The following is a 23,648-nucleotide window of genomic DNA, read 5'->3' as shown; positions in this document are numbered from 1 at the left end:
ACGTCTCCCTCTTCACTTGAGAGCATCCTTGAGTGAGAGCATTGCAGCATATTTTAAAAGCTTTATCTGTCTGGAAATTTTCCAGACAGTCCCTTACCTACCGATGTCATCCTCCTCCTCTCCCCCTCCCTTCTTAAATCTTCCCGAGCAGATCCGTATCATTAATATTTCAGTATCAGCTGTTCACAGGCATTGGCTACACTGCAGCGCACTTCATCAATAAGAGCCGGCAAGCGCTGTGAGGTTTGCCACACTGCCTTCATCCAGCGGAGGAGTAAGAGCAAAGGCAGAGACTGGCAGAGAAACCGAGTATCCGCCGAGGGTAAGGCTGCCTATTGCAGTCCTGGTCTTGAGTTGCTTTTTGCTGCTGTCCCTCACTCAGATTGTCCAGGTAGTACCCTAGCAAGCAACAAGGATGGATGTCTTTAAGAAAGGTTTCTCCATTGCTAAGGAAGGTGTGGTGGCTGCTGCAGAAAAGACCAAGCAGGGAGTGACGGAGGCTGCAGAGAAGACTAAAGAAGGGGTGATGTATGTAGGTAAGAGAGAACTATTTTCAATCTATATTTGAGCAGGAACTGCCGCATAGATTGTCTCTGAGAAAGTCTGGGGAAATTATATTGTGGCTAAAGCTTGGGAGCAAACGGCAGGAGGTGTGGGTGACATCCTCAGCTCTGCCACAGAGTCGCCTGGGGTGCCACATCCTCCCCGTGCCTCAGTTTCCCTAACTGTAAAATAGACGTAGAAACAGCCACTACTTCAGGGGAGGCAGAACTAATGCGATGTTAAGGAGCAGATGCCCAGGTAGAAGGTTTCTGTTATGGCTATTCACTGATTGTTTGCAGGGTGAGTCACTCGCTCTTCAGGCATCTGGGCACTGCTGATCTGCGTCTCACCTCCACGCTGTGAGACACACGCTGAGGAGGTCCCGGAGAGGAGCCAACAGCCTGATTAAGTGGGGATCGCAGGATGCGTCTGTTTCCCCACAAACATACTGTTTTATCCTGAAATCCTTCTCTTGTTCACTGACCTGTTTCATTCCTGGTGCATGCATTAATCTTGCTTTACAAGAGACACCTGAATTCATTTTGCCCGAAGGATAGGATCTGGAAAACAGCATGTCTGATGTCCTGCCTTGAGACCTCTCTCACAGTGAATGTGCTGTTTCAGAAACCTCCCCTTTCAAGGTCACTGTTGAAACCCGCTATCTGCACTATCTAGCGCATGCAATTATACGGTTGGATGGTCAGATATTCCAGATACTACAAAGTCTATGAAGTCTTAGGTTCCCAAGACGGATTACCTCACTGCTGTTGCTGCACTTCACACGCTTTTAATATTTGCTAGATGTGGGAGAGAGGGGGTTTTTTAGTAGGAAAGTTTACACACGGGCTCTTCCTGCTATCATGCTGCAACATCCACAGCTGTGCATAGCTACTGTATTTAAAACAGCTCTATTGACAATAGCTACAGATATATATTTGTACATTACAAATGAAATACAAATTTTACGTGTAGCAGCAGATCTGGTAATGTCTTCATCCCAAAATTTTAAATACTCAACTATTGGCATGCTGTAAATGAATGTATATAACAGTTCACATTTCAATTTGAAGCTGACTCACAAGAAAAAAGGTAAACAGCATCCCTGTAAACAGTTAAACTAACCACAGTAATTGAAACACCAGCCTGTGAAACATCACATCTAGGTGTCAAATTGTGGCATCGCTGCTGCTCCAGCTGCTTCCTGATTTCAGTGATGTCGGAAAGGGTTATTCTGAATTTTTATATGTCATTCCTCACATCTCTGTTCAGTCATGTCGTACGTCTCCATACTGTGACCTGGTTTTCATTTCTGCACAGCCATGAGGTACAGAGCCTGCTCATGAGATTCTAACCTTTTCAGTAAAGTTTTCTAAAAGCCCTCTCAAAACCTAAATCTCTGAATGAGGATCAAATAAGGATCAAGGTAAAGATTAAGCGCTTTCTCCTTATATTTTTTTTGTTCTGGTTTGTTGGTATACCGCCAGTTCCTGCCCTGTCATGCACTGGATGGTGCTTTGCCTTGGGGCTAATTCAGTTCCTGTTGCACGCTGGGGGATGCTCAGCCCTTTGGGGAAAATTCAGTCTTTCACAGGCAGGAAAAGTAAAGGCCAGATGCTGATGAGCTCAGCAAATTTATTTTTAAATAAGCAGAGAAGGTGGAGGCCAGGTATATCAATTAAAACTGGAATGAGTAGTATGTTGTTTGTGCTGCCTTTCTCACTCTGTGCCACATGAAGGGTTAATCAGAGACCCGAACTGTTCCTTCCCTGCTCCTTCCTTTGCAGAGGCCTATCCCAGCAGCTTGGTCTAGAGCATTATGTGAAGCAACCTGAATTTTTGGGTGCTAGAAGAAAATAATACTTGTATAAAAGCTTGAGGGTCTTTTCCAGAACATCAGGAAAGGGAGGAAAAAACCCAAAGCCTAGGATGGATGAAGTGGATCCCTGACTTTTATTCAGGCTTGTGTTAACTCATTGCTGACTCTCCAAGGAGGATTCCAGATGTCTGGGCACAACCATCACATCTGGTGAGTCACTTGCTGCTGCCCCAGGAGAAAAAAAAAAAAAAAAAGCTCGTTCAGAGGCACCCACCTGGAGCGGAGGGTGTCATCAGGGCACTGCAGCCACCTCGTCCCTCCCCTCCGAGCCACGCAAGTTCTGTTCCCACAACCCCTGCCAGGGCCGGAGATGCCTCTCTCCTGTGCTAACGCTGCAACGCAGTTCACAGCTGGGCTGGGTAGAGATGCTGCCATTGCCGGGGCAGTCACGAGCGTGGGGTGCTCCTGCCCCGCCGCACAGCTTGCTGAACGTGTAGGGTAGAGAAGAGGGTGCACAAAGAGAGAGAGAGAGAGGAATCCTGGAGTGTGGGCCACCTTTGCACTTAGTAGAATCACCTTCAGCTCTCCAAATTCTAGCAGCCTCTGGGTATGCCGAGGTGGTGGTGGATCCTTGCACAGTTAATGTGTATCCAGCAGCTGATTCAATGGGCTGTCTCTTTTATTTGGTTTAAACAGGGAGATAAGTGATGCTGAAGTTAATTAATGAAGTTAATGCAAAGCTGCATCAGAGTATTGAGTATAGGGTCGTTAGAACTGTTTAATACTATAATTCAGGAACCCTCATGCACTTCTAATTTTCCAGAACAGCTTTTGACCACACGTGTCACAGAAAGCCCCAACGCACCAAGCTCTACTTAAACAAACCAACTCCAGCATGAATTCCTGCAGGATTTACAGCACATCATGATATTCTTTTCTACTATAAACCTTTTTCCACTGCACAGCGCTCCACCGCTGCGATCACACCCTTGAGATACCAAAGCTCTTACAGATGACTCACAGCACTCAGAAGAGGCAGGATGCGTGAACTTTTAATTCTGTGTACACAAGCCGCAGGCAAGGACTAATGAGTGAAATGAGATTGAGCATCAGGTGATTGCTTTCTGATTCAACAGATGCGGGTTGCTGGCAAGGGTAGACGCTGTAAGGTCAGATTTCATGCGGTGCATAATGGATGCTGAGCCTGAGTCATTGGGTGTGGTCAGGAGACTGGGTGAGGAAGATGAGGCGAGCTCTCCCCAAGCCGTAGCAGTGGCGCTTCCCAATGCCATTGCTTCTGTCGTGAAATGGATTCGGGTGTTTTTCTTCTACCTGCATCCCTCCTTTCTGGCATTATTTTCCATCAGAAAATATGGCACCTGCCCACTGCCCTCCCCCTGCAAAAGAATCGAGCCCAGATAGTCATCTTAAATCAAAACTCTGGTACAAAAATACACAGAAGTACAGCTCTTGTCTCACTAAATATGTTTACTGCAAAATTGAAATGTATGCAAGGCTAGCATAGCAAATTATGTGCTTTGCTTACCTAACAACTGCTCTTTGACCAAAAAACAGCAGAGAAGGGCTAAGCTTGAACAATTGTGTCTGATGTGAGAAGATCTTGTGTGTCAAATCAATATTGTGGCAGTCTTATTGGAATGGCACTGGGAGGGAAACTGAAGCAGGATGGCGTCTGAATTGAACTGTGTGCGTCTGGCCCGTTCAGGAGCTCACGTTCATGGCTTGAGACTTGCATCTGCTCTGCTCACTGCTGTACTTCTGTACACATTTGTATATCATGGGCATCATTATTAAATCCAGTTTACAGCGGTCCATGCGTATCATGCATCATTAAGAGCTGCAGTTTACAGCAGTAACAAGTATAAAGTCCGAAGATTTCACCTCTTCAGTTTTAACACAGTTCAGGAGGGTGGAGTGAAATGTTGAGGGCATATTGTAGTAGAACAGCTTTGTTCTGCCCCAGGCAACCATTACAACCATCAAAATAAATCAACAATTGAGAATTACATTCAATAATACATAACATATATCAGGCAGAACAGAGCTGTTGTTATCAGGGCGCTGCACCTGTTTTGCTTTTCAGGCTGTTAATGAGAACGAGATGTAGTTTGTAGCTGATTTCTCCCACCACACCCATGGATGCTCCAGTACCTCTGGAGTTAAAGATCTGTCTGACTTTCTATCACTTTGACAGTTGGCCATAAAAATCCTTTTGTTGTATCGGTATGGGAAACTTGAAAATAGGCTGTATACGTACAGGTGATTTACAAAATACAGTAAAGTGGGACCAATGGAACCTTTTGGCACGTGTTTGTTTAACTTCCAACAGAGATAAATTTGATCCTTTATTTCTGTAATGTGAAAAATCATCTAGTTACTGTGGGGGCTGCCCATCTACCATATGATTTAACATACGTGCTGCAGTACACAAATAGAAGGGATGTATAGCAGGTCACTTCAAGCTTGGAGGAAAACTGCAGAGACTAATTATTCCTTAAGGGCTACTTGTGTTGCAAACGGAATGCCCTCACATCCTGTTAGCTTTTCAGCCTTGAGAACAGTGAGTTAAATTACAATGTAAGCATACATATGGTGTACTTTCATAATTTGAGATAAAAACATTTGCATTCTGTGTATTGCTGCAAACAGGCACTTACAGCCTAGGCTGAGGCACCAATATGGGAATCTAGTAAGTAGGTATGTAGTAGGTGGGTGGTGGTTGTGTAAATTCAGCCTCAAGTTTCTCCAGAGTCTTTATTAGAAGTATAGAATTAAGCTTTAAATGACCACTGCAGCCAAGTATCCTGCTGAAAGGCAGGGGGGAGCCAGGGATGTGACTCCTTGTCTTGAAAGACTGAAGTAGGTGAGATTTTTACCAGGTGACTTAATATACATTCATTTTTACAATTAGCTTAATGTTGATTTACCTCCACTCGCCTCATCTTTTCATTTTTTAAATATTCCAGGGGCGATTTTTCATGCTTCAGCATGGTATAATCAAGATTTTTCAGGTCTAGGCATCTCCAGACAATTTGCGATTGAAGTTATCCAACTCCTGACACGAAGGTACTCATTGACTTTATTGGGGAAGGAAGCTGATCCCTTCTGCCGGCTCTACAAATGGCTTGTGTCTTAGCAGGAGGTGCCAGCTCCCCACTGCACCTCGTAAGAACAGAAAGCCATCCATGTCCAGAAACCAGGGGGTTCTTTGCCGGGCAGCACTGATAGACCATGTGTTTCCTTTCACAGGTACCAAAACCAAGGAAGGTGTAGTGCAAAGTGTGACCTCAGGTAAGACCACAGCCCTGATAGAGATGTGGAAATCTGTGATGTGTTGCTGGACCTCTTGATAAGGCCGTCGGTCCTGCCAATGGAAGGTCGCTGGGTGACGCCACTGATTTGCGTGACCTTCCATGTGATGAATGGAGGATGCTTGCCAGCAGCGATGGTTCAGGGTCTGGCCTTTGCAGTGCACATGGATGGGAGAAAATATTTAATCAGTAGAGCATGTCAAAAAAATCTAACAAATGTTACTTGGCAGACTTGGATGATTCACAGCAATTTAGACATTTCACAATGTCAAGAGTGCTGCCCAGCACGCAGAGAGGATTTACTTGCATCAGATCCTGTCGGGCCAAAACTGGTCTTTGGGAGACTCCTGTCAGGTAGTCACAGAGTCAGGGACCCTAAGGGATTCTTCTAGGTATCCCAAGCTCCAAGGCAGGGCAGCCGTATGGACCGCCTTGAAGAGACATGAATGCATCCTTTCCCTGGAGAATATCAGGACAATTACATTTTTTTTTCTACCCAGCTGTATTAAATCAAACAGAAGGTACCCAGAGAGAGGTCATACGCAGTCTGCAATGCAAAATACCTTATTTGCACAATTGTCTCTTTGTATCTTACAGTGAGTTTTTCATTCTCCAGTTGCCCACAAAGACTGACAGGCTGCAGTGCTGCTCTCTGAGCAGCATTTTGAGTCAGACAAAACTCTCACGTACGTGATCTAAATTCAGATGTGGTCTCATATAAAAAAATCCAAATAAGGACTGTATCAGGGCCAATTTCTCCTCTTGCCTCAATGCGATCCTTTTATTGTCCCAGTGAATTTGGCAGCCTTTTGGCAGCACCTAGCTCATTGACTTTCTGCTTTTGTTGAAATCCCAGTTGCTGAGAAGACCAAAGAGCAGGCCAATGTCGTGGGAGAAGCTGTAGTAGCCAGCGTGAACACAGTGGCAAACAAGACTGTAGAAGGAGCAGAGACCATCGTGGCCACTACAGGAGTTGTAAAAAAGGTATGTTTGTTTCTTTGGTGATGTGCAGGACAGAAGAGTTATCTTTGGATTACCCTTAAAATATCTGCAAGCATTTACAGTTGATGGTTTTACCTATTCAGTTAGAGGTTTTCAGCAATATCTGCATTTATATAATGCTTAATATTATTGTATAATGCCTACTGTAATCACAGAATCATTTAGTTTGGAAGGGACCAGTTGAGATCATCTAGTCCAACCCCCTTAGGGTCAGTGAGAGCAGGTTGCCCAGGACCATGTCCAGTTGGGTTTTGGGTATCTCCACAGATGGACACTCCACAATATCCCTGGGCAACCTGTGCCAGTGTTTGACCACCCTCACAGGAAAAAAAGAAGTGTTTTCTTGTCTCCAGATGGACACATTAACCAATTTGTGCCCATTGCCTCTTGTCCCGTCAGCGGGCGCTGCTGGCAAGAGTCCGGCTCCCTGCTTTCTTACGAAGGTAGAAAAGCGTTTTTTCCCAGGGGCTTGAGTGGAAGTGCGGCCAGGCTGCCGCAAGCATCTCTCTGGCCGGAGTCAGAGCTCTGGGATGTGTGGGCTGTGGAGGAGCGGGAGCTCAGCCCTCGCCCTCACCCCGGGCTGGCACCCGGGCGAGCGGCAGCCTTGGCCCCGGCCCTGGCCCCGGCCCCGGCAGCTCCACAGGCAGAGGGCAGCAGCCATTCAGGCAAAGCCCGGTCCCGGCAGAGAGCCTGACCCTCCTGCTCTGCTTTGGGCTGGTTTTGACAACAGCCAAGCGCTGGCTGGTAAAGGCCGCGTGACCCGAATCGTGCACGGATTAAGCCAGATTCGGACAAGGCGTCTTCTGTCCTCCAGCCTGATTTGACAAACGGCGCTGCTTTGAGTGAGGGGGTTAAGGGGCACGTGAAGGAGCAGAGCAGCTCCCTAGATGAAGGTGGAGTTGATCATTAGAGAAGATGCTTTCACCAGCTGGTAACGAACAGCAGCCATTTGTACAGTACATGAGGCTAATATTTGGCAGCTCTTTCGTAAGCCCGGCTGCGTTTCCCCTCTTCAGAGAGCCGTGGTCAATGGTGTTGATAACAACATGAGCTAGATGAGTCACAACAAACCCAAACCCAGAATCAGAGCGAAGCAAGGTTGGCCAAAATTGTTTTAATTGTTCAGACAGTTGGCTGATGAATTTCCTGACCTGCACGTAAACACATTGTGATGTGAAACAAAACTTCTACACACCATATAAATCCTGAGAGAATAGCCTAACAAAAGAGGAGAACAGCAGCTACGAGTGACGCAAAATGTCCTCCTGAAAGCATGTGAAAAGGGCAGATACAGAAGTTCTGCTAAGCCTTCGGGATAAGGTTAATCTCTATTCCCCCAGGGAACAGCAGCTAGGCTGCGGGGGGGCAAATAGCGATTCCTAACTCTGTGGGGGGAGACTACCCCCTCCTACCTTTTGACTGACCGGGTGCGGGGTGGCTGACCCAGGAGGGCTAGGAATTTGCTGATGGTAGGAATCTGTCCTGCAGATACCAAACTGTCTCCCCTTCTGGCAAGGACTGAGCAGCAGCAATCCTCTTCCCCTTTCGTCCTAAGTGAGAGCCCCCCCCCTCAAAGACTGGCAAGCTACAACTTACAGGTGTTAATTTCAGAGCTCAAACCGGTCGACGTTATCTGTTTCCATCCTTGTGCGGTGGATGAAAATCAGCGGTTCCTTCACCCTTGTAATGGTTCTGGGTTTTGCAGACTGCAGGCAATATACAAAAGCTGTGAGTTTTCCAGAGTTAAGGCATTAAGCATCCGAACTGTCATTCTGGCATCTTCTGTCAACATCTGCCTGCTTAGAGTTAAAATGGGGATTGATCAAGAAATAAAAAAAGTGGGGTATGTCACATGCCAACGGGCAGTCTAGATGAGGGAGCCAGGAAGCTGCTTTGGATACAGTATCATGGTGTGATGCCACATAGCAGAGGTGGGCAGCAGAATGAAAACGGCAGGAGAAAAGCAAGGCAAAAGAAGTCACAGGAGAAAAGAAATTCAGGAAAAATGTTTCTTTCTGTGAAAGAGGGGAGTCATCTACTCTAGGGGCTTAGTTCAGCTTGGATTAGGAGCGCAAATCTTGTAATCATCTTCACTCACCGTACTTCACTTGCATCTGCTAGATACCTTTTGGATAGCAATGACATGGAAGATTGAGCTCCATATGCACATGGAGTGCATCCCAACTGCTCCTGGTTCATTGCCATGGAGCCAGAGCTGCTCCAGAGGGAGGGCCCTGAAAGGAGGAGCGGAGGGGTTGGTGCTGGGCTCTTGGCACGAGCTCTTTTCTCTCCAGACCTGCTCCTATTGTGCTACACAATTTGCTAATGGAAATACAGCCAGAGGCTGCCAAGAGCAACACCGGGCACTATAATGCATGTGAGAGACCCACTGGTGATATACTAAGAGTAGTGATAAGGTATAGCAGTTAGATGTTTAAAAAATAAATACCTACTATTATGATCTTCCAATCCTGGAATTATACACAAGTGTTTCATGCCCTGAAGTTTGAGACAGCTGTTACATCCAGTCCTGAGACTTGCCCATGCTCCATCCCATCCTTCTTCTTTCTAATTGCAAAGAGCAGTTGCTAACGTCTCATTTCTGTTTTCAGCTATCTCCAGTGTTGTTCCCTGCTGACTTTATAGAGGTGTTGTTCAAAGCACCAGGGCATCTGTATGAATGCGTGGCACTGAGCGGTGCTACGGGATGACGTGAATCTGGGGATTCGAGTGGCCTAGGAGGCATGTCCCCAGCTCAGCATTCCCAGTGTTAATATCAATTACGGAGAGCTTGTTGACATTTAATCTGTGTGTTTGACAGCTGGGATCAGTGGCAGGCACATACTAGGGAGGAGTGGGGAACTCTAAGGATTCTGGATTAAGTTTTGCTCAGGGCAGCAGCCGCAGGGTGGTCAAGCTCTGCGGGTGTATCAGATGGCAACTTTGGCCATGGGCAGAAATTCAGCCCTTCGTGGAACGTGGCAGGCACTGAAATGTGGACGCACATGGGGCAGCTGGCAGCCCACTGCTCCTTGCTGTCCTGAGTGGGAGCACTCGGAGCCAGGCAGAAGGAAACAGGGCTGAAGTAACTCTACGCCTATGGAGGGGTGCCAAGCACCAGATGAGAGCAACCTCGCGTAACGTTGGCATCGCCTCGTAGGGCTTTGGCACTGGCCTGGTCACTGCTAAATGAGTACAAGAACGTATTGACTGATTTGAAGGAGTTTTTTAAGTATTAACTGAAAAATACGTTAAGTTAAAAGATTGCAAACCCTCCACAACTTTTCTGATGCGCAAAGGAATGACACCCACCAGTAATGTGTTTTGTCTGTGGCTCTGCACCCATCCCAGTCCCTGGGGTGGACGTTAATGGATTTCAGTGAGCTAACCACCCACTAAATATCCCTGTCTTAGGAAAGGATTAATTCTTTGTCTGTATGACACAGCACAAAGCTTGCTGCATTGCAGACACCACGTGGTTGGGAACAAGTGCACGTACGTACGGGTGTGCGCACACACACACACACACTCACAAAATGTCCCTCAGGGACTGGAGGAACTTCCAGTAGCTGATGCTTCCCTGCACGCTCCATCTAGATCTTCCCTTCAGATCTATTTGCCCTGTCAGTTTTTATATGGTTTAGTTGTCAGTTCGTGGCTCTGTCATTTTGAATTGGGTTTGATCTTTTTTTTATTTCACTCCATTAATTATTCGAGTGGTTGTCAGTTAGGTGCAACTGCCGGGCGCATTCCGTGGATCACATCATTTCTCTCTGCGCTTGATCTAGCAGATGGGTACCGCACCCCTGCCACAGCTTATCGCTTTCATAACAACTGCACATTTTGAGTACGAACGCTTGATGTTCATGGCCTTAATTCTGTTCACTTCAACCCTGCGATGCCACCGACACTAAGACAGTTGCCTGGAAGGAATTAGAAGCAGAAACTGATCAGTGAGCTCCCTGTTTAAGTTAGTTTGGGCAGGGTGGGTGCCACTGGGAGGGAGCAACCCAGGGCACCTGAGAGGCCATCGAGGACAGAGCTGCTAAGCAGGAGGAGCAGGGAAATCAACAGCTGAACTACCTTACAATTAAGTAGAATAAATAGTCAAAGCTCTTCCCCTTTGTATTCAAGCTTCATCCTTTGTATTCAAGCTTCGCTGTACTTCACTGATGCAGTGATGCATCCCGGTGGTATCCTTCAGTGTCCCACGGAGCAGGGGAGACTGCAAAAGCAGCGTGGAGGGGGGTACTCTGCCCACAGGCACTTTTTCTATGCTTCCCTCTCAGTCTCATTAGTGCATCCAGGCGTACATTTTTCACGTGCAGAATAGCTGAGTTAGTGGCACTGGTGAAGGCTTAAAGTCTACAAGAGTCTGCGTGTGCTTCATGGCTAACGGCTGTGCCCCCATAATCCTGTAGGATAATGATGTAAACATTACTAAATATGTATTATTTGTATAAGCAGCCCCAGGAAACCCTAAGAGAGTCTGGCTGTGAGCTGGATGAAAACAAAGCTACCTCAAAAGTCCACCTGGACTTGTAGGGTAAGACAGGAATCCTGCGTGCCTGTCTGTCTGTCCTGTCAGTGGGTCCACTCACTTTAATCACGGGTTGACCTCTTAGTCAGAGCTGTCAGCATCACTCTGAGCACGTTCAGCCCGAAACCCATCCAGGACAGCCTGTCTGTAGGACCTGTCAGGTTGCCTGAGGGTTTACAAGGGAGTGGTTTGGGGATACTGCCAAGTAGCATTGCTTTTGCTCCAACGCCCAAGGTCAAGAGCACTACAAGAGGCTAAACCTTTCTCCCCCTTATGCAATGGATGTCCCATTGCAGGCTGTTACATTTGGAGCAGATTAGGTTGCCAGTGAACTTCCCTGGTTTTACAGCCTTAAAATAATAATAATAAAAGAAATCTTGCTTGCTGCCGAATTTGTTGAGTTTTTGGTGAGTAATGTCCCAGCATCCAACATTTAGACTCTGCATGCTTTTTCTGTTAGATAAAGAAGATAATCCTGATAGGGTTGTTTATCTCAGAATTTTTGGGGATGGTGGAAAAAAAAGCCCAAACACTGGCCTATAACATAATATGGATAAAAATACAAATTCTGTTTCATGTATGGACTTAACCAGCAGAATATACAGCACAGTCACTGAGCTGAAAAAGGGAATTTCATAGACCCTGTGAAATAGAGAAATCTGAAAAATCAAATTGTAATTAATTTTTTTGCAAAATCTGTGGACTTTTAAAATCTCATTTTAAAAAATGTATTAAAATATCTGAACCCAGAAGCTTATAGTATGCTCTATTTAAGATCTTTCAACATTGCACAGGAATATTTTTATAAATGGCAGGTCCGAATTTGTTGAGTTTTTCATTAGTGATACCTGAACATGTAACTATGTTTCATAACCTTAGTGAAATATTTTATTTTATATATATAAATCTTCTGTAGTGTGTATATTCTATATACAAATATGTTTATAGATTTTAAAAATATTTATAAACTTTTATAGTATTCCTGTAATGAATTCTAAGGTCTTGTGTTTCACTTAACTGTTACGTTAAACTACTTTGTTTTTCTCTCTTCTCTAGCCAAAAAGATTCAGCCTCCCCCCCCAAAATAGAATAAGATGGCCCATAACAAAATAAATCAGTTTTTTTCATTTTAAATAGTTTTCTAAAGACAATACATAATTTCGGGGGGGGGGGGGGGAATATCTGCTTGCCCTTTAAGAGCAGGAGGAGCGTTACAAATTACTTTATAGTTGCAACATGCCTTTCTGTTAGAACATTTTGTCCCTTTTAATGGGGAATGAACACTGAAAGGAATGGCAAAGTCTTTGCTGTCCTCCAGAGAAGCTGGATTTTCACCCTTGCTTTCTTGCCCAGCGTCACACTGTGAGTCACTGTTACAGCTGGGGTCAGTACCCAGGAATTTCTGGCTTTTCATCCAAAGTGAAGACCCTTACATCATGTGGTCCTCCTCTGTATGTTGCTTTCCTGACTAGTCACCGAAATCCCCAGCCAGCTAACGCCCAGCTGAAGCATGCAGCCCTTCCTCATCGCATGCTCGCTATTCTGGGCAGGGTGGGAAGCGCATGAGAAAAAGGCTGTGAGGCGACGTCCCTAACACAGCCTGACACCTCTTCATCCTGCAATTGTGCTGGTTCCTCCACCACAGTTTAGAAACACTCTCCAGAAACATGTTTGCTTCCCTTTCTAAAAATAGATGGATGACTCCCTTTTATCCTTCTGGAGCAGACTCTTGGCAGAGAGCACGATTTAAGGGATATAATAAGCAACACAATAGCTGAACAGTGCTTCTTCAGCCCACCCATGGCTCTCGGATGCACTGTCCTGAAGAAGGGATCCCCTCTGCCATGGCTGTTTCCACATCCACCAGAGCCGAGCTCCCTGCCCGCAGGAAGAGTACGTGGTCATGCCGCGTAGAAAGATGGGGTGCACTGCACTTGTCCTTGTGTTCCTACGAGCTGTCCCCCAGTTTTCCCAACAGAGCTCAGCGCCTTTAGGCAGTTGCCTTTGATTCACCTACATGAATTCACATGGCAGCTGGTAACCTCATCTGCAAAAAACCTGCGAAGCGCCTGCTGTTGCAGCTGTTGTCATTGGCTTGCATTGCAGGTTTCTGTTCTTTCCACCTAATGGTCCAAAAAACTGCTTCAAAGTACAATTTGAGGCTATTTACCTGTTTTGACCTAATGTGCGCTGTTGAGTTATAAGGTGTGGTCCTTTTTATGTGGCCCTATACGAATGTAAAGTGTTTTAAAGCCACAGACTGGATCCTGAGGCCGGATCAGCCTCCATAAATCCAGGGTAGTGAGCTCTTTGCTGGCAACAACAGAGTTCACGCATTTCGGAAAGGCTGTGGCTAAGTGGCTCCATCAGAGCGGTGGCCTCTCCCCAGCAGCCTGGGGTCCCTGCTGCGCCAGGAACTGGAGACCAGAAACTGGGCTCTGTCGTCTGCACCATTTGACATCGATAGGTTACCTGGGCTTACTTAACATGGAGTGGGCTGATACTGGCAAAAATCATTCCAGCTAACAAAGGGATGCAAATTAAGGGCATGTTTCTTAGGAAAAAAAATGACACTGTGCTTTTCATATGGAGACACCCCCAGTGCATGGCTCGCTCTCTATAAACAAACTGACTCTCGGCAGGGAGGTGAAGGGAATGCCTGGAGCTGTGGCCAACATCAGTACTGGGCTGCGGCTCATATTTTGGCCATTTTCTTCATTTGGTGAATTGATCTCTTATAGTAGCTTGTGTGGAGACCTGGAAACCTATGGAAGGACAACCAGGTTGCGGTGCTTCCATCTCCCGGCTCCCCTTCCTGCCAAAAATAGATCTGAAGTCCAATTTCCAGCTTAAATTTTCATGGGTTCTACCTATCTATGTAACTCTGTGAAATAGGTCTATTTTTTCCTTTTTTTTTTATCTCACATCACCTCTTCTTCCCTAGTTCAGTTCCAAAAGCAGCAGGGGTGTTTTCCTACTGATGAGAACAGTTGTAACTGGACAGGAAAATAAGGACACGTGTGAAAACGAAGAGTGGAATCCCCCAAAAGACACGGAGCATAAAGTTCTGTTTACAGTAGGTTTGACAGACATTTGATTTGCACTGCATCAACAGTGGCACCAGGGAAAGTGGTGGCCCTGTGTTTCCAAAATATTGAAATTCAAATGATGTATCTCCCTTCCATGCAAAATTGACTTTCCCTTTACGTAATATATGTGTCTCAGGTTCCTTCTGCGGTGGCCTTGACTTCATGTAGGAAAAGAGAGTAAAAATTGAGGGATACTGCTGGGCATGTATGCTCAAAGGGAACAGAGAAGCTTTGTAATTTTAGCAGAGTTCCCTGGTGATTTGGAGCTGGACTATAGAGGTCCTTCTATTTCTGCTTCTCCCTGCTCTTATTGACTGATTCCACAAAGGTGCATTTCTGCTTTCTGTCCATCCCCTGTGCACATCCCGTACAGTCAGGATTTTTGTCTTCTCTTCCCATGTGGCCAAATCACATTTAAAGTAATTGCCTGACAATGTAATCTTTTCTCTTCTTTGAATAGGAAGGTAGCTGAAAGAGGTGGGCAAGTAGCTAAAAGAGCCCAAAGCGCTTGTGAAAATGCTTGGACTGCAAACACAAACAAAAGCTTATCCTTTGGTAATGACATTTTATCTGAGGCATGACATTAATGGCACCACAATACTGCTGTATCTGAAATGAGTATTAGTCTATGCCACGAGTGCTTAGGGTAAGTAAGATCACGTGGGGGAAGGCATAATCTATCTTACTCTAGGTAAGTTTATTTGTTCCTCCCAAATTTCTTCACGCCGAAGGAGTCAAAACTCTGGTCTCAGTGACAGGAAAGAAAACTTCAGAAGAAGAATTGATTTTCTGTGTGAAAAAGACCCTAAACCAGGCTGTGAGAAATTGAATTGCTTTTTCTCAGACATCTGCTCTAACAAGCTGCAGAGAAAATGGATTTCGAGCAATATTTGCCATCTATTAAACCCGGCATTTTATTTGCGTTCATAACGCTCAAACGCATTTTTGCACAGTCTGCTCAAATAGTCTGTCTAAGATTAGGGCAATGACTCTGCATGTAGCACTGAGGACAAACATCTCTCGCTTGTGACTTGGCAGGAGGACCTGGCTGTGCCGCAGCCGCCCGAGCAGCCGGGGGCAGTGGGAGAGGGGGACCCGGCAGCCAGTGCAGGAGGCGGCGGAGAGGTAAGGCGATGCCACGGCCCTCGCTTTCCCCACGGTCCCCGGGCTCTCAAGACCACACATGGACTTCTTCAGGGTTACTGGTTTTCCTCCAGGAAAAATCTCCGCTTTGCTTTCTGCGCTTACAGAGCTGCTGCGCATGGAGCCCATTAACATTCCCACCTTCATGAGTTGTTTGGCAAAAACCTGAGCTCATCAGTTCTCACTTTTGCCGTTTTCTTTTTTGAGACCGAGAATTTGCCACGAGTGGCAGATTGGACAGATTGTAAACTGCTGCCTGATTTGGGCTGATTTGGGGGTGTAAACGCACATATAATCATTAATGCTTTCCTATGGTGATATCATCCCTGGCTGCAGCCGTGCTTTAGAAGAGCTTTAGATTTTTCTATAGATTTTTCTATATTTAAATTAGTTCTTTTAATTTTTGATCTATTCTACCTGCAATGTCCTTTTGAAGCCCTGGGTCAAAAGTCAGTCTCTGGGCCAATTTCTGCTCTTCAACAAGGGAGGACAACCTCTTATTGTCCAACATGGATACTTTAAAGCGACAAACGCTTCTCACGTGGTATTTCCTTTGTGATTTTGGTCCTAAGGCCTTTGGCTGCCCACTCCACAACACCTGCAGTACCACCCACACCCAAACTCCCCAGTTTTCAGCTTCTCTGAAGCTCAGACCGTTTTCACGGTGCCCAAAGCTCCCAAAGGCCTCAGCTTGCACCTACAACCCTCACGTCAGCCATCGCCCCCCTGGTGCCAGTCCCAAAAATGAGCCCTGCTAATCCCACTGACTTCATGGCGGCCCAAGTGCTAATGTCAGGCTGCTAATGTCGTGGCAGGAGGCAGACCCGGCAGCAGAAAGCAGGACATTCCTGCCAGTGGCAGCCTGGCCCCGCATTAGCTCAACTTCCACCACATGCAAAATCACACCCTTGTTTTCCCCGGAGGTCTGAGTGACAGCGGGAGTGTGGCTGGTTCCCAGAAGGAATGGATAATTCATTTGAATTTTGCATCACGTATGCTCCTCGTTGTTTTGTAGCAGCTTATGGGTTTTTATGTGGTGACTACCAGCATTGATTTTTCTCCTAATTTTATTTATATATGTTTTCCACTGGAAATATTTAACTGTTTTCCTGTCTGCCTTCTCTCACAGGGTGAAAATTAAGGCAATTAACCAACTTAGGGACTTCTAGCTCAAAAGAGAGCACTCCAAGAGCATACATGGAAATATTAGCTGACACTACTACAGGAAAATCCCGCTCTCCATAGACTAACTACATTCAGCTCTGTAGTCTTTCACTTGCCTCATAAACCAGTCATACAATATATGTAAGCCAGACTCCTCTGATTGTAAGTAAAGTGCAGGCGTGTACCAGGGTGCGTGTCTCCCTCCCCACCTCCCTCGTGGCTTCCCAACCTGCTCGCTTTGCGTGTTTTGGTCGGACTCACTGATCTGTATCTTGCGTCCATCTGCACTGGCACTTGGGATCTCTAGGTATCATGGAAGTATTTTTTTTAACTAATAAAAAAGTGTTTGAACAAGTTTTTTGTTTTTTCAGTTTTATTTGCACATTTTAGATGTTGATCCTTCCAAACTGATGAACTCTTCCTGTAAAAGTGCAGTATTAAAATACAAGGATCTCAGGACTGTAAGGGCCTTAGATCGTGAAGTAAAAAATGGGGAATAATGAAAAATTGTATTTCTGAAGTCAGTAGCTTAGGTAGGCCAGCCTTTCTCTCTCACGGCTGAAAAATAGAGATTGCACTGAAGTACTCCCCCATGTTTAAGAGAGAGTGCAGGGAGTGGGAGGAAATTGGAAACAAGGAGACTTTTTGAAGGATGTGAGTGTCACATTGAGCTCAGTTAGCATTTGTTCTTTGCTGTTTATTCTGCTTACACGAGAGCTTGAAAACTCTATCCTAACATCTGGGTGTAATGAATGGCCAAAAGGTAATTAAAGAAATGTGATGGGCACTCACCTGTTAGATCAGAACTGCATTACTGCTGGCAGGGCCAGGCAGGATTGCTGTGAAATGCGTGAGTCCCGTAACAGGTGCCAAAGGAGAATTACTGGTGCAACACGAACACTGGGGCTGGTATCAGTTACAGCCGGTCAGTCTGCAGATAAGCTGCTGGGTGAGAGCAGTAGAGACCTTCCGCGTTCACGAGTGTAGAGAATGGGAAAATGTTGCTACAAGCTCGTTGCTGTAAATAATGAAGGATAAGCATAAAGCACGTCAGGAAGTGTGGATCTAAAAATGGGGTCTTTTATTCACCTATGGGCAGGGCACCCACGAATCCACGAGAAGCCAACGTAAGCTGTAGAGATTTAGGCTGCCTCAGAATCAGACTGCTAATCTTCATTAAGATGCATAATAGTGATGACTATGGAAGGTATTACAGGAGAGACTCGCTGTACATAGCATGGAAGGATCTAGCAAGTGCGATATCAGCCTCTCTTACGCATTAACAATACACATAAAGCTTTGCCTTGCAGAGACCACAGGATTTCCATCCAGAATAGATGTTTGATCTCAACAAGGAAAGGGAACAAAAGACCCTTAGCAAGAGATAACAAGGTCCTTCAAAGGAAGTGATATCTGATATGTGCATGCTCTTCCCTGATGTCCTGCAAAACATCGGCAGGACTTGCCAATTAAACAGAATAACTAAAACTGAGGCCAAGGTAAGGGGGCATAAAGGGCCGTGATACTCATGCCCAGCAGCAGGAGGCTGGAGCCTGTTCTTAGTGCTCGCTGGAGAGAGACAGGGGAAAACCTCTCTGCTCCAAAGCTTTGCTTTATGGGGATGCAAAAAGAAAATGTTCTGCCAGCCAGGGGGGAAAGAGGAGGTGAGGGCTTTCGCTAGCTACAGCACGCATGGGAGGCAGGAGCAGGTATCAGCTGGGCCAGGCTGTAACTCAAAGCAAGGAGCAAGCCGCTTCCCAAATGCCTGTCTCTCAAGCAGGCTTCGCCCCTGCTTCAAAGGGACTTAAACCAGGAGAGAATTACAATTGCTGAGCTGAGAGTGCGGGCACACTGCGCGGTGGTACATAGCTGCTTGGGAGGGAGGCCTGCAGCACTCCACATCAATATGCTGTGCTACAGCATCTTCTTCCCTGTGGGAGGGATTTAACTGGTATTTACACACCTGGGTCTAGAACTGTGAGCCTAAGCACTGCTTGACTATGGGCACTGAAAGCGTCTGGATGTTTCTAAAGATCTGCCTCTGCGCTTGCCTGCTTCTCACATCACTGAGCACTGTTTGATGCGCAGGCTGGATGAGGGCTCAGCACCTCCCTGGCATAGCCCCTGACTAGGTCTGGTCTAGTCCCGTTGCGGTCGCAGCTCCGCAGAGTCTTTATGCATCTTGCAGAAGGCAATCACGAGCCTTAAAGACAGAGATCAGGGCACGTGGTTTCCTCCCCCGCGAGCATCCCGCATCAGTGAGCGGGAACAGGGCAGCGCTGTGCCCATGCAGTGGCTGGGTCAGCCGCGGTTTCCCCCCCTCGCTTTCCCAGACCGGCTGCTACCCGGCCGGGGAGAGCAGAGGTGCTAGTCTGAGCAGCCTTTGTCAGAGGTAAGAAAGGCGAATGCTTTTTTCTCCTGAAGTAGAAGGGTCTGTCATAAAAGAGCCCGAAGATTATCTATTAAATATTCAATTAAACTTTGTTGTATGTCTGTCTGGTTCAGTGCATGGAAAAGAAGTCTGTACTTTTAATGAGTCTTCAGACAAGCAAAATGAGAGGCGATGGAAGGAAACTGAAAAATGGAAGGATGGAGGAGATGCATCAGAAAACATCCCATGGCAGAAGGTGCTTTCACAAGGGAAACACAGTGAATCCCGCTGCCCCGGGTAAAAGCTGATGGAGGCAAACACCAGCAAAATAATTTTTTGCTGACAGGTCACGGTCTGGGTGATCAAGAGTTTCTCTTGCACGTCTCGCCCTGTGAATTATTTAAGTGGACCTTGTATGTGTGATACCACTCTCATACAAGCTGTTAATTTAATCCCTCTGTGACGAGACGGTGCTCAGAGCCCGGCGCAGCAGGGCCTGAGTCTGTCCCCAGTGACAGGAACCTGGATGCTCGCCCTCAGACCTCCGTGGTGATCCAACAAGCCAGGAACAGCCACTGCCAAGTATTGTCTCAACTCTACCAACAAAATGCTGAAAAACATTTCTTTTTTCCCCTTGTAACAGCATAACTTACCATATAAAACTGCAGTTAAGCTTTATTAAGTGATTTGTTCTGATACAGTTCATAGCCTTTGAGAGCTCCTCCCACAATTATGTCTAGCCAAGGGCTGAAGGGCATGCCGGGCCTGATTTTTCAAAGACATTTGTCTGGGATGCAGAAGAGAAAGCAGTGGTGCTCTCAGCATCTCTGAACATGCATTCCGCTAATTTAAATGCAAATCAGGTAATAATACACTTCCTAAAATACCACTTCATCTGAAAGTCCTATTTTAGTATCTGCATAATGCATGTCCTAAAACTGAACTCAAAGAGCACTTGATTAAAAACTGAAGGGCCGTTTTTTTAATATTGTTCTCTGTAATAGGTACATAACCATTCTCCCCACTTTGACACTTTTTTCTGCATTGAAACGTAACTTATTTTGTCTTACAAGTGCACTGAAACCCCACACAAAGATACTCCACACTGTTAATAGCATGTCAGAAAACAACCCTCAGACTAAAACTCAGCTTTCTGAACGCCAGACAAAACCCCGCCTGCGCGACTTCGCACCGCTCTGTTAGCAGCGTGAAGTGTCTCTGTCAAACTTTGGCACTGCTTTTTTTTGCGTGGATTCCTGCGTGGGAGGGAAGCAAGCTCGGTGGCTCTGCTTCCCCACCTTTTCTCTCCCCAGGGCCCCAGGTGGGGTGGGCAGCACAGCTGGGCGCCAGAAGAGTTGAGCCACCGCGCTCCTTCCTCTCACCACATCTAGAAACAGATCCACAGCCCTCCCCTAGTTCTCGCCCCCGGCTCACATCCTCGGCTTTCATAGCAACTCCCAGGATAGGACCACTTATTTCTTTCCCTAGCCCTGTGCCAGTTCTTAAGGTGGCGGTCAAGCCTTTCTCATCTTTTTAACTCTTACAATTTAAAGGCCAGCCAATTTTTTCCCCTAACACTCAAGCTGCAGGATATCATGAGGCTCCACAAAAGTCCCAGTATTTAAGCATTGTTTTAGGCTTCAGTGCTCCAGAAGATGGCAGAAACTGGACACTTCACCTAGATGTTGCCTGAAGATTTAGAGACCAGAAGGTAAAGAAATCCATATATACTGGCCTTATTTTTATCTGAACTGATTAACCCCATGTGTTCATTTTCATGTGTAAAACATGAGCTCTAGCTCTGATCGATTACCTCTCATCTTCATCAAGTAATAAAAACAGAAGGGTTCCTGTTACTGATATATGAGACGGTGCTCAAAGATGCCATAGAAGAGGTGTGAAAGGAAAGGCCACCAGAACAGCTTCTAATTTCCCGGTAGTGCCTTAGATTTAACTCACAGCTATTTGGGCTGCAAGTTTAGGGTTGTAAACTAGCTCTAGAGCGAGCTGTGGCTCGTGGACCCCTCCTAGCAATTAAGGAATCAGTTTGGGTTTTTTTTCCCCTCCCCCAAACAGAACTAACCTACTGCTCGTCACAGGCCACAGACTGAGAAGGAGCAGAATATAGAGGAAAAGCCTGAGGAGCCAGGCATGGGAGCAGCGTGTTGGTGAGACAAGTTACCCGTCAGAGGTGAGCAGGCAGCGCTGCTGGGGTCATGACACTTCTTACGCCTTGGTTCTGGCCAAGCAGTGTCAGCGACACGTCCCGGCATTACCAGGTAAGGTCACTTTTGGAATTGCCTGGAATTTCACAGGTGCCTCAGCATTGGGCTCTGCCGGCACGCTGTGGTACCTGCCCTGGGTGGCGTTAACCAGCATTTCTGCCTGCAGTCTCAGCAGATACCAAGAGCTGAATGGAGCAAAAGTCCAACCTAACTTTCCACCTGTAGGCAATCTGAGTTGACCTTAGGACACACCAAATGATGCAACCAAAGACCAGGAAACCCATTTGGAAAGAGGTAATGCATGGGAGGAACAGGTGTAGAAACTGTAGGTGTACTTAGAGGCTGGAGCTTTGGGTCAATACTGTGGAGACATCGGGAGACAAGGAGCACACAGGCTGTAGTGTTTTGGCATTTAGCTTTCAAAATACTTTATAATATCCTGCCCCACCCCAAGCTTTTCTTGTCATGAGACAACATGGTTAAGAACTGACAAAGGCAAAATGAACAATCCCACAATACTTGCCAGCCAGGTCCATCCCTGATGGTTAGATCTTCTCTGACAAGAGTCAGAGACAAAAGAGCATACAAAAGAGTCAAAGCAAAGACTGGGATTCATGAGGAGGAACAGTTCTTGCAAAAGGTCATTTTTTCACCCAGACATTCAGGATAGCTTAACTCCTACCAATCCGGAGACACAGCATTTCAGAAGACCATACATTTGAAAGCTGGCTTTCTTGGAAACGTAGCCGCAGGTGTCCCAGGGCAGCCATAAGCGCGTTGAACTCCAGCTGAAGTCACGGGAAAGACCAGTGCCCAGGTGGCCGGTGCCTGGCCATCCAGCTCGTCGTGAGCTCAAATGCTTCCCACGACTTTTGTAAGAAGCCCAGAGAAGCCCATCACGAACGCCTGTGCGCACACTTACACCTGGTATCGGGAGATATACACAGTGAAATGTAAGTCAACCTATAGCTTGGACCAGGACAGGAAGGAATTTAAAGCCATATGTTTAATTCACTTAGTTCATTGATCTACAATTAGAAATAAGTTCCTATTTTACTTTTACTGTTCCTTAAATAGTCTGTCTCGGGAAAAGCTTTCAACAGTTTCTCTTGTGATATTAATCTCTTTAGAGGCCAAGAGAAGGTTAAATTCTTTAGAGAAATACTTTTTTACAAAATCCAGAAGTAGATCCAATCTACATTAGTAGTCTCAATATTCATAACAGAACAAAATGAAAACACAGGGATAAATTGCTGTAAATTTCTGAACAGATGAAATTAAAATTCTCATTTTTGCTCAGGTCAATCATCCTTTTTATTTCTGAATGCTCTGATCTATATCCAACATCAGTTCAAAATGCTTCATCTTAGCTTTAAAAAAGTAAAGTTAACTCACAAAGTGAATAAAGAGGATGCAATACATTCCATTAATTTTCTGATGTGGTTTTGTAGCTCTGCGAGCCACCTGATGCACAGACCTTTTTGTCCCATCATATGGGACAAATACATACTATACCAGCGGTCCCTTTTCCCTCTATGCTGCGCTGCATTATAATGATCATGCTACGTCAGTTTGCCGGGCAAGTGTAATTTGCTTTCTTTGCTTTTTTTTTTTTTTGCTTGGAATCAGGATAATGGTATTAATGATAAGGATAAGCTTACATTAGATGAGGAGTCATGCAGCCATGCTGACAGTGGTGCAGGCTTTACTCACAGATTCGTGCTACTTTAATTTTGAGCAGGAGGTAAAGCAAGTAGTGGAGCAGATCAGACACCCATGTGGAGTCCAAAGGGTCAAACAAAGATTTCCACTTGGAAGAATAATAGTTGCAGCTGGAGTAATCGAGGTGGCCATCAGAGCAGAATTAGAGAACATATTTATCTTAACTGCTAAGGAGTCTCTAAGATACTGCTATAATGTGGTGCACGTTTAAAGTTTGGTGTAAGTGTGCATCAGTTTTAAGTGTTCTGCCAAACTCCTGTTCTCCGTTTCAGGCAGACTATCCCAGCCAGTATCAGCGGGGCCCTTGAGCTGAAAATCCAGCAGTAGAAAAGAGCTGGGAAGGCAGCTGGAAGGTATTTGCTGCTGGAGCCTGGGTACGTCCTCTCTCAAGCCACGACAAGCTGCCTGGTGGGTGCTGGAGAGCCTCTTCCTTGCTCTCACAAATGCTCTGCACAAAGGTAATCGCGGCAGCAGGGATCTGGCCAAGGGAGCTGAGAATGGCTGAAAACCGCCTGTTTGTTATGGTTTTGTTGTTGCTAGGTTCTCAGGTTTCGGCGAGAAAGATAAATAAGTCTATGTTAGCGGTTTTGCCCAAAAAATGTGAGAACCCCAAAATATTGCGAGCCTTTTATCTGAGTTTTTGCAAATCCAAATAAGAAAATTGTTCTAAAAAAGAAATCAGCAAGGAATTGAAAAAGATA

At 45.9% G+C, this 23,648-nt stretch overlaps 1 protein-coding gene across 1 annotated transcript; it reads left to right on the top strand.

The window, feature by feature from the left end:
* Positions 1–213: 213 nt before the first annotated feature.
* Positions 214–23,255, top strand: SNCG (synuclein, gamma (breast cancer-specific protein 1)). The gene is made up of 5 exons (XM_010567941.1): positions 214–536; positions 5,630–5,671; positions 6,548–6,675; positions 15,361–15,447; positions 23,220–23,255. The coding sequence occupies exons 1-5, from the start codon at positions 416–418 to the stop codon at positions 23,253–23,255; spliced, it is 414 nt and encodes a 137-aa protein (XP_010566243.1). The 5' UTR covers positions 214–415.
* Positions 23,256–23,648: the final 393 nt, after the last annotated feature.

Source organism: Haliaeetus leucocephalus, unplaced genomic scaffold (genome assembly GCF_000737465.1).
Source record: "Haliaeetus leucocephalus isolate CR32 unplaced genomic scaffold, Haliaeetus_leucocephalus-4.0 Scaffold229, whole genome shotgun sequence".
Taxonomy (NCBI): Eukaryota; Metazoa; Chordata; class Aves; order Accipitriformes; family Accipitridae; genus Haliaeetus; species Haliaeetus leucocephalus.
This window is presented reverse-complemented; position numbering and strand designations above follow the sequence as displayed.

What these genes read in the sequence shown, in the direction of transcription:
- SNCG (XM_010567941.1), top strand. Translation starts at nt 416, where the DNA reads ATGGATGTCTTTAAGAAAGGTTTCTCCATTGCTAAGGAAGGTGTGGTG. An exon ending in AGAAGGGGTGATGTATGTAG is followed by an intron (nt 537 to 5,629) that starts GTAAGAGAGAAC and finishes TTCCTTTCACAG; the next exon opens with GTACCAAAACCAAGGAAGGT. An exon ending in CTACAGGAGTTGTAAAAAAG is followed by an intron (nt 6,676 to 15,360) that starts GTATGTTTGTTT and finishes GTGACTTGGCAG; the next exon opens with GAGGACCTGGCTGTGCCGCA.